This window comes from Schistosoma haematobium, chromosome 5, assembly GCF_000699445.3.
Source record: "Schistosoma haematobium chromosome 5, whole genome shotgun sequence".
Classification (NCBI taxonomy): Eukaryota; Metazoa; Platyhelminthes; class Trematoda; order Strigeidida; family Schistosomatidae; genus Schistosoma; species Schistosoma haematobium.
The window spans coordinates 6,852,329-6,869,753 of record NC_067200.1 but is presented as its reverse complement, the minus strand read 5'-3'; the positions used below and the strand labels follow the sequence as shown (position 1 = coordinate 6,869,753).

General features: G+C 37.2%; 2 protein-coding genes across 2 annotated transcripts in view; one reads left to right on the top strand and one right to left on the bottom strand.

Moving 5' to 3' along the window:
- The window catches only part of GOLGA7_3 (Golgin sub A member 7), a 62,065-nt gene extending 55,464 nt beyond the window's left edge, over positions 1 to 6,601 (bottom strand). Inside the window, exons 1-5 of the mRNA XM_051217392.1 lie at positions 6,287 to 6,601; positions 5,876 to 6,096; positions 2,146 to 3,332; positions 1,387 to 1,507; positions 625 to 746 (exon numbers count right to left, since the gene is read on the bottom strand). Coding sequence (XP_051064788.1) covers positions 625 to 746; positions 1,387 to 1,507; positions 2,146 to 3,332; positions 5,876 to 6,096; positions 6,287 to 6,515 — 1,880 coding nt within the window. The 5' untranslated portion in view covers positions 6,516 to 6,601. The remainder of the gene's footprint in view (positions 1 to 624; positions 747 to 1,386; positions 1,508 to 2,145; positions 3,333 to 5,875; positions 6,097 to 6,286) is intronic.
- A 4,967-nt stretch (positions 6,602 to 11,568) lies between these two features.
- On the top strand, positions 11,569 to 12,805 carry MS3_00009056 (uncharacterized protein). Its single transcript, XM_051217393.1, has one exon. The coding sequence runs from the start codon at positions 11,843 to 11,845 to the stop codon at positions 12,530 to 12,532; it is 690 nt and encodes a 229-aa protein (XP_051064787.1). The 5' UTR covers positions 11,569 to 11,842; the 3' UTR covers positions 12,533 to 12,805.
- Positions 12,806 to 17,425: the final 4,620 nt, after the last annotated feature.

Below are 17,425 nucleotides of genomic sequence, written 5' to 3'. Positions count from 1 at the left end.
CTTGAAGAACTGTCACAACCATCACCAAAGAAGTACAAGCATTTACAAACGACTGTCTATGCAAGATACTCTGTATCCGTTGGTTAGGGAATATCAGCATTAATCAACCGTAGCAGACAAGCCGACTTCGATACGAGAAATAAACTGGAAATGGATGCTGGAGGTGGATAGGGCACACAATGAAGAACTGAACAAACTGCATCGTAAAGCAATTTCTAACTTGGCATCCTCAATGAAGACGGGAAAGAGGCAGATCAAAAGGACACTTGGCGCCGGGAATTGTAAATAAGCATCAAAAGAATGAAAAGTATTTGACAACAACTAGAAATGAGCCCATGACAGAGTTGGCTGAGGGACCTATGTCCCATGAGAAGGAAGAGGTTTAAGTAATTGAAGAACTCCAACATGCTTAAATTCAAACTATTATAGAGAAAGTAAAAGGATGAAATTCTTGTAAGAAAGAGAGTTGAAAGATGGATCTGGTAAAGTATGTGAGTTGGAACAGATTCCAGTGAAGTGATTTCACTCACAGGAAGATTATTACTGACTAGGTTTTATAAACGTGGCAAACAAACACAAAACTGTGTAAGTTTGTTCGTAGGATCTTTCAATATAAAAACTTACATAATTAAACGTCGACTTATGTACCAATACAAACGACCCGCTCGATCTTTCCCAATAGGTTCTTGATAATGTGCAACTCCACTCTTCTCTGCTTCTGATAGGCAATCTGTTACACCTGGAGTCTGTATAAGAGATTTAACAAAGGGAAAACGTATAAGGAATAACGTAAACTATCATCTTAACAATTAAAAATATAATACAACAAAACAGCCTGGTATATTAATTACGAATAGCCACATAATTATTAAGGAATAATGAAGTATAACGCAGAATCACTGTTGAAAGCTTGAAATTACGACTCCATTATAATAATGGTCATAATTATAATAAGTATGTTTATTACAAATTGAAATAAAACTGATACGATACCCGAAAGGTTTAGGCTATAAAACCTTTTGAATCTATAAGAAAAGTGATAAAAAAATCCGTTAAGGTTTGTGATTTGCTCATATGGCTTACATAGGTCAGTGGATGATTTTATGGATTTTTCATCAACTTGAAGCATGAACAAAACATCTCAAACTGATGTTTTCTTCACATAAACACAGTAAATCACAAGTGAACCGTTAATACAAACAGATGATCACGTATGATCATCTAAGATGCCCGAACAATTGTAAATTCCAGTGATTTGCAAATTTAAAATAACATCCATTTTAATTACAATCAAATAATCTAGACTGACAGATACTACATAAAATATCTATTTGTGATATAAAAAGCACATATCTGTGCATAATACATGTCTAAAAAATATCTTACTCTTTTACGAATACAGACTGGACAAATCCAACTAGTCGTTGGTACAGAGGATAGTGGAGGATTTAAACAATGTAGATGAAATACAGCCGTGCATCCGTCACAACACAACACCTCTCCGCTTCTATAAAGTAAAAAACAATGTAACAGAAATGTGTGGGGAAGTTCGCGTTGCCTGAAGAAATTAAATTAAAACTACTTAGTGTTTATGTTAATCTTTAATTTGGAAATAATGTCAGCGCTATTGTGAACGATTCTGAACCATGTCAGCTAGCATCTCCAATCATGGGTTACGATAATCATGTAGACCCCAACCAGATAATCTACATTTAACTACAAAACTCAGCCCAATTGTTGGTGATTTCATATACTGATGTCAAGTCCTGGTTAGATCACAGCTTTCTTCCAACCTATTACCACACTAGCCATCATCACCCATCGAGGTAATCGGTGGTTGAGCATACAGGATACATATATCAACTACTCCAGTTGATAAAGATTCAGTACATTTATGTACAGACAGTAAACGGAAAAAGGTATATTTCTAGGTGATATATATTAAACGTGCCATTCGGCCTTATGACTACAAAAGCCGAAACTTTAAGCTTCGACCCCCTGAATAAAATTACGAGTGAATACAACTAAGTGAATAGTAGCTTTATTAGATGTTTACTGTACACAACATTCTTGGACAGTAGAAAATCGGGTTTTCTAATAATATATGTAAACATAACGAACTCTAAAATATAAACCTTTACTTACTGGTGACAAACACGACAATAATCTTCGTGTGTCATTAAACCCTCCCGAAGTATATCACCTCTGACTGGACCAGTTGCCAGGAACAAGCTCGTAAGACCACGCAAAACAGCGATGCGTGATTTGATTGGCACGAATGGATAGCCTGGATTCAAGGGAATCAGATCTGGAGGAAACAAGGCAGCAGTAAGCACTATATCCGCTCCACCGGATCCAGTGGGACCACCAATTGAACCAGCAGCTGTTGTTGTATTGGCAGCAGACAAACGAGCAGCTGCCTCAGTAGATTTAATACTAGACAAATAATTGGCTAATAGGTACGGCCATGTGAACCGATCTAGCAAGTAAAACGTCATGTTTACTGAATCTCTGCAATCAACAGGACACATTGCAGTTCCATTAGCTTCATCTTCGCGTAACAGAGCTTTGAGGAGAACCATATGAGCTTCGGCAAGTAAGTTGGAATTTTCATCAGATATAAGAGAAGCTGCAAAGTCTTCCAACCTGAATGGAGACAACCGTAGCAAAGAACCATAACGCCGAAGTACTTCATATATAGATAAGACATCGAGAATATATTCACGAGGACACACAAGATCATTCGCTGATGATGGTAAAATAAGAGGAGGAGAACGAAACCTTAGCTCTATGGGATCCATTTCGAGCATTTTTTGAGTATGTGGGTCGTTAATAGAGGCATTAGCAACAGTTGTGCGCAGAGCATTCAAATCGTTACTGCTAGCAACACTGAGAGATTCACACTTAAGAATGGATTTGTCTTCCTCGGAATTAGAAGGGATGACAGGAGATGGAGGTGGTGGTAGCATATCTAAGATAGATTGTCGGAAAGGTGACGCTGGTTCCTGATAGTCTTCCTCGTTCTGTTCATGGATGTCATCTAAGGATCTCGGATAATCGCTTTCTTGTAAAAAGCCACTTCGACCTGCACCTTTGTCATCGAGTTCACTGAGATCATCGCTATCACTAACCTCTCTAAATCCTGCTAAAGCAGCATAATTCCTTTGTTTTTTGTTTCGATTGCTGAACTCACGCTGACTACCAGACTGACAGCTTAAATTGCTATCTGAATTTACAGGAGTTTGAAATTGATGAGTCATTAACGGGTCGACCTTTGCGCTACCTCTTCTACCTTGTGCATTAGCACGTGCAGCAGCTCGTGCTTCCATTTCCTAGAGTAAAATAACCGCAAACATTTCAAGATAAAGAACAATATGAGAATTAAAAACAATTTTTTCTAAAATTATCGTTTAATATTTATTGTTCTAAACACGAAAATCCGTTTTGGTAGCCAAAGATATTGTCCCACAAGATAGTCTTGGGAATCTAGGATACAGGTAACCCCATGAGTTTCCACACTTTTAGTCAGTACGTTTGAAAATAAAACGCCAGTTTAGTGTTAATGTTTAAATGATTATTTCGAAAGAACAATGCAAATAAAGGAAATTGGATGTTCACCAGTCTTTTATTTGGAGAATATTATACCAATGTCTGAAACTCTCTAATATCGAGATGATAAGAATTTATATGCCTTGAAGTAACAAATATGAATACTTCATCAATACTTACGCAAAATACGTAGCTTCTGAGTCATCATGTGTTCTGAACAACCTAACTGACTGACAATAATTTCCTACTCCTAAAGTCAATATACCATATCTAAGTTTAACTCGACGTCCCAAACCTATGATATTACATGCATTTTTCAATAAAATGAAAAAATCTGGTAAGTACCAATATTTACCGGATATTTTTAACTCCCTATTACTAAATCTCGTTATGGATTTATACTGTGACACCTGCTTCGTTGTATTTTGACGCGCATAATCTGATAATAATCTATAACTCAAAGTGAAGACGTCCTTAAGCTCACAGTAAACATGAATAACAGACAAATAAGGTCGATCGATCAACAACAACATAGACCCTAGAACATACGTGCGTTAGCCTCAGTCAGTCAGTAACAACGTAAAACTTCGTACGTACGTACTTCAGTTCGAGTTGCCATACCACATTAGCACAGAGATGCAGTTGTCCATTCAAATCCCGTAGTGGTAGAGGTAGTAAGAGTATAAGCAGTAATCGGAAACATTAGGGCTTGAAGATGTTATTCAAGGAGTATAATACAGTGAAATAATTTTGGAAAGAGAAAAGAGAAAGGGACACAAAGAATTCAGAAAATTAGAATTTGGGAGAACACAAAGAGTGGATGCATCTGCGCGATTGCAAACGATTTTCAGGTATGTAATTCAGGGTCTCTAACCATCGGTTGCTATCATCTTGCGGTCCCCAACCAGGTAGTCTACACCTACCAACATGGTTCAGTCCACTAGTCAATGACTTCATGGATTTGTGCCATGTTTTGGTCTGGCCGCCCCTAGCTTTCTTCTAACCTATTCCTACACCATAAAACATCGCTCGTCGGTGGTTGGGCATACGTAACAAATGTCCCAGCCATCTCAACTGATCAAGTTTCACTACTTCATTAATTGATTTGCCATCCTTACCTAGTACCCGTTTTCTAACAACTGCATTACTTACTCGATGGTCCCAGAATATACGAGCAATGCAATGATCGAATACTAGTAACCTATGAATATCCTCTACTCTTACCGGCCATGCTTCACTGCCGTAAAGTAGGACGGGACGAACTGCTGCGCAGCAAACCCATCCTTTTGTTGGTAGACGGATATCTCGCCTACGCCATAAATGACGCAAGTTGGAAAAGGTTAGTTGAGCCTTCTGTATTCGTGCTGAGATTTCGTCACACATCAGACCACAAGGGTTGATGAGACTTCCAAGATAAGTGAACTGGTCGACACGCTCAACTACTTCACTCCCTATCATTAGTTCGGGTGTCGATGCAACCCAATCCTGAAGCAACATTTTGCATTTCGAGGGGGAGAATCGCATGCCGAACATGCTTGCATTGTTGCTTAGAGTGGTCAGAAGACTGCATTTTGTCAGCGTCTTCACCAAATAGAACTGTTATCGGCATATTCTAAGTCAAAAAGTGAATCTCCCGGTAGAAGTTCAACCCCTGGAAATTTAGACGAGGAAAGTGTTATCTCTAAAAGCACGTCAACGACAAAGTTAGCCTATGGTGCCACATTATATTAGCACGATCAGACAAAAACACCAAGACAGACAAAGTCAAAACGATAGAGGCACCAATGATAATGACAAAGATAGCATACAGAATATCATTTGAAAAACACGTGATGAAAATAACATATATAAAAAGCAACACAGAAAACCAGCTAGTAAATCTAGACCACTGAGACCAACTTTATGCCATTTTACCCAATGATTCTAAACAACGATTGCGGAAACCGCGTGGACCACGATCAGTCAGTTTGCATTTACCTATATTAAATGGGAACATGTTACGTGTCACAAAACCCTTGATATGGAGTTTTGACTACACCGACTGACTTGACATACTTGATGAAATCTCTGCAGAATGCAATACCTCGTTTATGACACTCAATGAATCTAAGAACAAAATTACAGAATATAGAACTGCTAGATCCTTGTCACACTACTGGCCGCAGAAATAGTCCACGCATATTCACTGACTTATGAAAAATTTTCCACAATTTAATGTACGTATGAACACCTAGACTACTATGGTAAATTAATGACCCATTAATTACGCGCAGTCAATATGAGACACTAAAAATATTAGGAATGGTGAAAAAATAATTAAACCCACACGTCTTTTCCTGGACACTTCCTCAGCATCTTCCCGCATTTTTTCCTCCTCTAGTCTTCTAAAATATTCATCGTCATCCAATTCATCTTCAAGGCCTACATTAGGCTCATCTGAATCACTTGAATCTAGCCACGGCTGGCTTGGGTCAATTGGACGTTTTCGGGCTCCATTTCTACTACCCTTTGGACGTCCACGTCTTTTACTTTGTCTTCGTGCCTCAGCTGGGAAAAAACAGATATGATTTATTAGATTCCTGTTATCAGATACATGTACAACCACAATGAATCACTAATACTAATGGTCAAGACAAAAGTTAATCAGACTGACAATACAGTTGGTTTCAATATAGTACATATTACGGAAATAAATTGCATAAATGTTAAATCAAAAGATAACTGATAACAAACGTACAATTACTTGCGGTTACTGAGGTACTATCATCATCCTTTAGCATTTTCTCATAATTTATCAAGTCGTTATGACCGATCACATTTTGTTTGGAGTTTTCTTTGATTTGGTCCCAATTTGCGATCTCAACAGGGTTGAGAAAAACGACTTTCGTCCGTTTTTTCACACCAGCCAACGCGCTGGCAGCACCACCCCCTGCAAGGCCATTCGTGCCAGCTGATAACGAATCCATTTCGGCCTCTTTGAGAGGCAAGGTAAGAAAATCTCAAGGTCACAAAAATGGTCCAGAGAACGGGCAAGCGCGCGTCGCAATTTTTTGAAAAAGGCCGCAATCACTTAAACAAGCATAATGTGAAGTTTATTCCTCACCATAATCTGCACAAGTTGGAAATAACTGTGCCACTGGAATCATTTCCATCCTCTGCTGGCTGTCATTTGCCATATATTTCTACGAGTGAGATGTTTCAGTTGACAGAAGTCATGCCATTTCAGATAATCCAGTAAAGTTCATGTAATGTCAATCCAACCCTGTTAACTCGTTCTGCATTCTGCTTCAAAATCTGTCTTGAAATCTCTCTTTGGACTAGGATAACTAATCGACCATATTCTCGATTTTAACGGAAGTTCCTACAATCTCACAACTCTTATCACTTGTTAAGTGCCTTTATTTTGAGTTCGTTAAGTTGTTTAAATTTGTAAAAACCCTAAAATTATGGGTAAATACCGTCTTTCTGTCATGTGTTTGACATGGAATCCTATCTTTCATGTGGTGATGCAGTTTTCTCTGGTTATTTATAATGAGAAAGTTTACTCTAAGTGTATGGACGAGTAGTGGCATTGTATTTAACTTTCAGCTTGTCAGTACCCGGAGCATTATTATTTTTCGCAGGTACCTCCGGCGCCTGACAACCCCACTCAATTTGGTGTCGAACCAACGTCACGTTGATTCTTGTGGGGAAGTAGTGTACTGACATTGGACCCTAACCACACGACCTTTGGAGCCCGGCATATAAATAATGAAAGGCTTTATATTCAACAACTGACACGAAGAGAAATTCCACAATGAAGCAGGCGGGGAGGAAGGCATGACTCAGCCTTGCAGGCGTGGTCATTCTGTATAGCTTGTCTTTACTCACACTAAATATATTATTCTATCCTTAGCCTAAATGTGTTCTGCACAAACACATTCATATGACTTTCATGTAGTATTTATAGATTACGAAATCACATCATGACGTGTCTACCATTTAGGGATCAGGTTTATTATTAGCATTTTAACTACCAGTTTGAAAAAAGTGACTTATATCGTTCGATTTATCAAATGGTGACTTCCTTGAGACTTTTTCGAAGGCGAAAAGTTCATATGTTCTTATCGTATTTTCAATATATTGAATTCAGTGTTGTATGATATATTTCTTTTGCATATCTCTAGAAGATATTCGTGAAGTTTTTCTGTTACCTTAACAACAACAAAATTTTAAGTTATTTACCTCATGAAAGTATATCATACCAGTCTTGTGTTTCTATGTATTTGATTGTACTTGTGTCACCTGAAAAATACTATTCGGTCAAACTATCACAAAGTTGACTTGTTTATCTTTTACTTACGTATATTTAATGGTATTTTGATGTATGCACATATTAAGACGTATATAGTACCCCCCAATATTTTATTGCTTAGGATGCTGAAAGTTGAATCGGGATGGCGATTTTTAAAATGAAAAAATAATAAGTATTTTCCTTTTACTTGAAAGAGATGATGCAAAACAGGTGCTATTATCTCCTTATTTTCCCCATTATTTCTCCATGAAAAAAGAAAGATGCCGATCACTTTTTCATCGTGCTTTCAAAATCTACTTAATTTCTTCATTGTAACTTTGCATCGTGGGCATATCAAAATGATACATAACAAGTAAAATTGTTAAAACTCCACCAGGAGTCCCTTTAGGAATTTATCGGCCCCACGTCGAAGACGTTTTATGAGACTTCATGATGAAAGCAGAGATTTTTCAGGAATTAAGAGCTTTATATTCTTCTTAACAATCAGATCAAAAATTGACATGTGTAACGTCGAGACCATGTGGAAGATCAGGAGGACCACTTTAACAGTTGCGGAAGTGAGAAGATACGATGTTGCGATAACAGACACAAATACAACATATTAGACCCATGCCACACAGGAAAGAACAACCTTAAGATAGGTATTGTTTCACTCTAGTGTGGTGTTTGTATGAACTAACGATTCATTTATATTTGTTGAACGTTTGAAATCGAATTCCATTACATTTGTTTGTGCTTATTTAGTGCCTCCTGACGCAAGTGAGTTATTTCTGGGATTTCTAGTTTATACTATAATTCAAATACTCCTAATCATTATATCTCGTCACGAAGAAAAGTATAAAAGCTGGAGTTGATCGTCTGAAAACTCTTAGAACAGGACTCGAAAATTCTGACGTGAGAACTAGATGCTCTGGTTGAAATGGATAACACCAGATATGAAGATATAAAGAGACAACATAGACTGGGGGAAAGGAACGAAAATGGGAGAGATTCGCAAGCCCATATCCACTCAAGAAATTGTTTATAGACGGCACAGTATTTCCACACAAACGCATACAAAACGCTACATGAGTCTCGCTGAATCCACACCAAGGAGAACCAGTTAGTTCATATTTGCATCAGTAAAAAATTCAAAAGGTCAATGGGAGAAGTGATAACCGAAAGGGGAGCTGAGACAGCTTCAGATCACTACCTGGTTGTGACCAAGATGAAACTGAAGTTAAAGAAGCACTGTACAACAGTGAAAAAAGCATAACATAGTTTCAATATAACCTCTTTTTGACATACTGTCGAACTCAGCGAATTAAATATAACTCTCAACAACAGGTTTCAAGCCCTACAGTATCTGCAGAAAGGAGAAGAAACTACTATGGAGGACGACTAGAAAGGTATGAATGAAGCATTAACTTCAACTTGTCAGGCGGTGTTGGGTGTTAAGAAGCACCTCCATGAAAATGGATCCCTCTTAAAATCCTGAGTAGGATTTGTGAAAGCAAGAGATAGAAGAGAGTAACTAAAAAAAGCCGGACAATAACAGAGAAAGTGGAAGAGTCGGTACTTCAAATATCCACACATCATTTTTTTAGCAGCCCATACAAGTAGAATGTTTTTCAGAAAAACCGTCACACTCCTACCCAAATAACTTAATCTCATAGCCTTACAGAGCGAGAACATTGTCATTTTCACTTCATCATTACCTATTACGGGCACAGGCATATTTTGGAGACCGAGGTGACGTCGAGTATATAGGTTGTAAATACTGGTATGGCAAACTATCAGTTTCAAACAGCTTGTAGTGCTTCCTATTAAATAACATTATGTGATGTAAGCGATCGTTACTTTCATGTTTTCTTTACAGAGTATCAGTTTCATACTGTTTTGATATTCCATAGTTTATGGATGTTGTTGATTAATGGACTGATATGTTTAAGATAATGCTCAGACGTTTTCCACATATACTAACCAGTAAACCCTTCCAGGATATGGAAAATGACATATCTATTCTCTAGATCGCGTTTTAAGGGGTTTGTGTTTTTTGCTGGAAATATACCCGCTGTTGTTTACTGTAGCATAGACGGTTCGGGCATTCGGAGCCTGACATTGTTGCTGTCCATAGCACCTTTTAAAAACAAAGAGTTCAAATTGAACCAAATCAGGACTCAGGAATGAAGGGTTTGTAGACATACTTTGAGAATAGCCTACAGCGATCGAACAACCAATATTCGGTTGGAACGACGGACTGATGAACCCAAAATTTATTCGATTAGACCAGACCACGTTCCTCTGTATAACTCACAACGCGTTTTTGAGATACTCGTATTATACTATATCAAAACACAAACTCTGTGCTCAATATAAACGTTTCTCAAACGGTACAGCCTGTACTATACAGTCAGAAGTTTCTCTAACGCAAAGTAGCGCGCTGAGAATCAATACAAATATTCCCAAAAAGGTGGGATCAAATATCTATCTGCAGGGATTGCAGCAATTCTCCCAAGCAGACAGTCAGGGCAAGGTTTAAACGTTAGGTCCTTTTGAAATGTACCCGCCCTTTCGTTTCAACGACCTTGAACGGCTTGACTAGAGGCGGTCATTCCGTATTTCAATTGCCATGGGTTGGTTGGATTGCATGAGTATCAAGTTTTTTCAAGTATAAGTCATCTTATGCTACATAAAAAAGCACGAAATAAATACCAAAACCATTAATTTAACGTTCTCTGTTTTGTAGTGTACACTTTGGCTCTGTTGTTGCTTTGTAATTTGATCTTTGGTCCCAACAACTGTAGTAAAGCTCAACGAAATGTCACGTCACAGGTAAATCCTAAGTATTTGTAGTATTTCCTTGGGTTATTATTGTTGCAAGGAATAACTTTTTAATAATTAGTCACGTCTGTTTTTAGTGCTTCATGCTCAAGTGACATTTCAGTCGACCTAACCGATGCCTTTCGAAGTATGATACTGAACAAGCGTTTCGTGTTGTGGGATGATTTTGAAAGCGCCTTAAAAGAGTTTCAAAAAGTATGGAATTATAATTTTATCGCTTCTCAGACTACTTATACTCGTTACATCCACACAGAAAGCAGATTGCTGAAGGATGTCAGGTTCAAATACCTGTTTGTATCGTTTAATTGTACGTTTGGTCATAAACGGAAATCGGAAGGTTTGAAAGTGAAGCAAAAATCGTAAGATCTTTAACTAACATCTTATGTTTAAGGTCTAAATTCCGTAATTGCCAATCTAAATTCCGTGTAAGACTAGAGGAGCAAGGATATGTCATCAAATCCTACAACATGCTCCACAATCATCCATGTAGTAGTTCATGGATGGTATGTGATCCATGGACAAGGAGATTATCGTCAGAAGAAAAAGAGAACTTGAAGCCCGTAATACTTCACTGTGAGTCAGCAGATGAAGTTATCGAAAGCATTAAGGAGAGAACTGGTAAGCAAGTAACTGCTGCCGATGTCAAAGGTATGAAAGCTACACTCTCCACTGGTAAGTGTATATAAATATATTTCAGGTTGTTTTACTCGGAACCAGGTAATGGATATGCTTAGACAGAAAGGCGAAGTGAAGGAACATTTAGAAAATGGATATGCCACTAGAATATGTTTCAGTAGTTATAACCAAATACAACTGTACAGAAAATATCCAGAAGTTGTGTGCATTGATTCTACGTATAATACTAATAATAAAAAGTGAATATGTTTATCGTTGTATTTTACTATGTAGATATTCCTTATTCCAGTTAGTGGTGACGGATAATTGCGGTCGAGGTCAAACTGTAATGTTTGCGTGGACTCGAAGGGAAAAGCGTGCCGATGTGACATGGATTTTAGATCAATTCAAAGAGATAATGGGTGACACAATGTTGACTGAAACATTTGTGATGGGTTGCGCACGATGTGAAAGCGCGGCTGTCTGTATAACACACGGACATGCAAACATAATTTTGTGCGCCTTTCATGTAATTCGCGCTTTCCGAAAAAAGGTACACCAATGGTTACTTATATAAAATTGCCCTTAGACAAACGACAAAATAATGAAAACCTACTTAATTCGATTGGTAACTGCGGAGACGGTTGGAAGGTAATTTTTGTAATGTGTTTATTCACTAGATTTAATCAATATTACAGAATAATAAATCGGCGGGACAGATTGATAGGTCAGTACCTGTCACGTTTTCGGATGGCACGTAAGACAATGTGGGCGCGTGCCTTTTACGGTCATGTTTTAACATTGGGTAACAGCACGAATAATCGTGTTGAATCGCTAAATAGGCAAATTAAACGATACGTACGAAAAAGTGATAGTCTGTACAAATATATGTACAAGGCTTTAAAATGGAGTGAAATGACGTCAACTAGAAGAAGTATCGAAGATCAAGTGATAGCCGGAAGATCTTATAAATATAATGCTCCACAGCGTCTTATACCCCTGCTAAACATTTTGACCCCATTCGCAAGATCTAAATTGTTATACGAACTTAAACAAATGCGTTTCGTCTACGTGGAATATGAAAGCGGCGACTGGTTGTTTATGGTTGACCGCGGACAACATTATGAAGTGGATATAAGCATTTATCAATGCAATTGTAGCACGTTTATGATGTGTCGATATCCCTGCCGTCACATGCTACTTGCCTACGTTAAAAGACGAAATCTTACTGGCAAGCTATATCAATTATGAAATACTAACTGCATAGCTCATCAACTTCTTAGGCATTGTAGCAGATGGAAGTTACATAATACCCAGAACTTCCAAAATTATACATTAACTGCATTACCACGACGGAGTGAAGTGTATATAAGTATTCAACGAAGCCAAAGAATCCATAAGCATCGCATCATTGAGAAGTATGGTGAACGTTTCGCAACGGAAGTTGAGAAGAAAGTGGACAATTATTACTTAAGAATTCTTAATACCAACTTGTAAACTTGATTTTCTGCTTTAGCAGCAATGATTATTCAATAAACTTTCATAATTTTAATTTTCATCTTATCCCTACTTTCATGGGAATGAATAGCAATGATGTTCATGTGTAACTGTTTGTAATAATTAAGAATGATTAAGAAACCCTACATCCACGTACAGTCTTGCAGATTAGGCACCCACATATCATATTCACCTTCGTCGGATTACGTTTATCATTAAAATCGTATCGGTAGCTAAGTAGATTTTAATTTCATGTGATTAGTTCCGCTTATGAATTAAAATGAAACCAGGAGAAATGTTGATTAACAGTGGTATGCATTCATTATAACTAAATATGCATTAGGATTTAACAGTGATGTGGGAAACAGTTGACATACCTGACTATGAATAATTGAAATGAAGTAGGTTATCAATAATGACTAGATATATATATATCTATGTGCAGTTTAAGGTCAAAGGTCATTTTTTTAATACAGTCAATAACACATTAAGAATGGGTGGTGTAATAGTGGACTGGAGTTCACAGACAGATAAGTGGTGTGAAAATCTTATAGCTTGTAAATGATCCGTGGATTTAAGAACTGAAAACTGGGGTAACGTAATAATTGATTATAATTTGCAGAGGTCACATAATTACAGAGGATTAAGTGACAGGGTGCTGGAATAAATCGGTAACTAAATTTTAAAAGTGAAATGAATTATTACATAATCCATCTTATTACTTGTTCAATCCATGGATTATAAGGAGTTCATATTATTCTCTATCTATATTTGTTCTAGCGTCATATCGACTATTAATAAATACGGACACGGTTTATAAAGTAAGACACTGAGTGTAGTTGCTATATTTATATTTCACTAATTCATTAGTTGAATAAAAATGTTACTAGGCAATACGGAACACAGTTAACGTGAACTTGTAAACCGGTTTTTAACATGGTCTTCCATAATCACAAATTCCATAAGTTGTAGACCGGCGTAAACATCACAAAGCTTTGACGACTTTATTGGATTCATACAATTCTGAAAAACAAACAAATCAGTCGTGAAATAAAGAATTAGACCTAGTTATCAGTATCACATCCAATAAGTCAATCAAATAGCAGGTTACAGAATGTACCTATAAGTCTCTTATTTGCAGACAGCGCTAATCATTAGAGATTTCTATTTACTTTAATAAAAATTAATAGGTAATCTTTACAACACACAAATCAGTGTTATTTAAAAATTGCTCAAATCAGTTTCGTCACAACATAGAAGCGTGGTCTGACTTATGAAGAAAATGTAATTAATTAATGTGGCATAAAGGAGATATGAATACAAGGAACTTGTGATTGTGCTTCCATTGCTCATTCACTTTTCGTCACGTCTGCATGAATTACTTCGGACGAGTCAGTCTGTAATGCAGTAGGAATTCATGAATTAACTCATTAATAGTTGTTTTTTATTCAAGTCTGTGTCGTAACAAGCACTGGGAATTTATTCAGTGTCTAACCCTTGTAGTATTTCGTCTATACATCTGGTATTAGCAAGAGAAATTGGTAAGTACCATTTAGATATTACTCGACAATATGCATCATAACTTTGTTCACATTTTCGTCTGCGATTGTGCATTTCGTTTACAGAAAATTATTCGTCAACCCTATAACAGACACATCATAGATCAGTATTAAGTACGACATGGTTTTGTCACCATGCTCAGAAGAGACACCCATCGTTTTACTTATGAAGATTTTGTGCCTATTTAATGTGGTGTTATACACTGTTCCTGTATACGTTCAGAAAGCCGGTAAAAAAGACTATCAACGTCAATTGTTACTCACATAATTTTTTACTGATACGTTACACAATAATATGTCACTTCAGTACAAAACAATGCCACCTATAGTCCAAATAACCTTTTATGGCTAAATGCAAACAATTTATATAATATTCACAGTTAGTTTAACGCTTACTTCTTTCTGACTACATTTTATTAACGACTACGAACATCTATGTTTGCCGTCACCATAATCAAGGAGGTGAACCATATATAATGCTTTTCACGGCTTATTTTCGTGAAAACTCAATCTGTAATCTATTTTTGACTAGAAAAATGGTGATTTGACTTGTTTGACTTTGTACTGCTAAAAAACAACCATATTACGCCAACTACATATTTACTTAGGTGGTGAGCACGAAATACGTCAAACTGCTTATAAACTGAAATAAATACTATCTTCCAACCACAAAGATTACGAGAAGTCACGTGTGATGGAAAAAAGGCTGTTAATAGCTGATAAATAACGACACATAAAATCCACGACAATATGTTACATGTGCGCGAAAACCCGTAAACTAACACGCATAGTGTGCCGACAGTCAGAAGGTTAACAGTCACAAACTGAGCCACGTCGTGACCTTGAGCTTAGTCAAACACGAACTTACTGTCAATGGTCCGGCAACATGTAACAAAAAATTAGGTAAAAAAGATAACACTTTAATCAAAATCACATAATAAAGGCCCAAACGAGGAAGACTGAAGAACAAAAGATATGGTTAAACGAGATCGGAACAAAGGTTAAAATACACAAAAAGGGAGAAGGAACAAATAAATGACAATACTGTTCAACAAAGAAGCTGCAGAGGGATTTTCACTGTTCTCTTTCCGTTACACAGCTTATGTGTCCAGAAGTATTTGATCTAAGCTGACAAATTATTGCGAGGGCTGATAAAAACAACGTACGCAGCGGCGATCATATAAGGATGCTTGGGCAGTTGCCTTCTGGTGTGATATGTTCAGTAAGTCTAAGGAGATGAGCACCACTGTCGAAGATTTACAGAACTATTTGTTTTGTGTATTTATTTAAGCTACAAAAGTTTAAATTGCCTTTAATTGAGACGAATTTCTCTCTTTTACAGGTGTTTTCGTATTGACAACTTTATGCTACCTGGTGAGATCACCATGATTTCTTAGCCTGTTTTGCAGAATCTCCCCACTAGTTTGTTGCTTCGGTTCACTGGCGGCACAACTCGTCAGGCACCTGGATCATATTGTTCATTACTGACTCTAGGTATTGTGATGTTTCTTGTTTGAGCGTTCCAATGTATTTTATCTACCTTAAGTTTGTCAGTATATTCTTCGTCACAGACAAATTCCAGATCGAAAACTACGGTGTTTTTATGCATCAAAGCTGGGTTGAGGATTTTGCTTACAGCACTGTCAGCGTTCAAGAGACTTTTAGTTTCTGGGGTCCTTACCTTGTCGGCTAAAAACTCTTGAATGGTTTCCACCATCACCACTGCTCCTTGTAAACAAAACGATTTTGTGAGAAATAATAATCTAAAAATGTTCAGTGGACATTTTACCTTATCATTCTCAGCATTCATTAAACTACATACCACGCTTAGCCGAAAGTCACAGCACGGTCCGCCATAGCACTGGTTTGAAGCCTTAGTATCTTATACCGTCTTTAAGGTTTACAACGACACTGAAACAGAAAACACTAGCCTACGACACAGTGAAGATACGTTTGAGCGGAGAAAAATGAGTAGGAAAAAAACAAAAAAACACTTTTAAAAAACAGCAAAATATATACAAAATCCGTCCATAAGTCTTTGGTGAGAGTATTTTGGACAGCTTTTACCGTAAAAGTACAACGAATGCTGTCTGAACATAAGTCGGAAGAAATTCTACACTTTCATATTTAACATGCAGACCAATGTAACCCTGAAGGTTATAAACAGTTTAAATGTTTGATTCCGATATCTTTTCCCACAATATAGAAAAAAAATGCACCAACGAAACTAGTAAGAGAGAATCATAAAACCCCACTAGAAGCAACCATATCAATCCCAGCCAGTATATTTGAATCGCCAAACACAGGATCGACGCAAAACGCAACTACGAGTGCCACAACGCGAGATCACTCACAAATGAATGGTCGACTGTCAATAATATCCCAGTATTTGTTAGCAATAAGAAGCAGTAGGTGTGTGTTGGGAAGGAAATAGTGAAGCAAATCTCCGAAAGCGTTGAAAATAGAGAACGATGACACTAGACAAAACTCTCTGGTTTTATTTTGTGTCCCATCCTCTGAGAATAGCGTATTATAAAGTAGGACAAAGAACGGTTGAAAAAATTCTGTAAAGTGATGGGAAGGAGTATCACTTCGGTTAAACAACGCCGCCCGTATAATGGCCGAAAAGTAGCAAAACTTAAATCTTCTCCGCTAATGGCAACTTCGGATTTAGCAATCGCCTAATGACCAAAATTTCAGTATTCAGTCTGAGCACAGATCTTGTAGAGCCACTGGTTCTTAACCACATGATCTTGGAGGCTGAATATAAGATCATTGAAGAGATGCTCACTCAACATTTAAAATGTAAAGTAGGTTAAAAATGGTGAGTACGAAAATGGCGTGGTCACTATGCGATATACATCTCTTCATAATAACTATATTATTCTACACACAGCCCAGATGTGTTCTTCAGAAATGCTAAACATCATATTGCTGACTGTAAAATAGGACAAGTCAGTATGGATGGTGTGACTTCCATGTAAAATATGATATTTAAAGCAACTAGCCCCTTTTATAAATTTCGATAAAACAATTAGAAGACGGAGTTGATCTAAAAAATGTAATTTATTTTCTCTATACATTTCGA

What these genes read in the sequence shown, in the direction of transcription:
- MS3_00009056 (XM_051217393.1), top strand. Translation starts at nt 11,843, where the DNA reads ATGGTTACTTATATAAAATTGCCCTTAGACAAACGACAAAATAATGAA.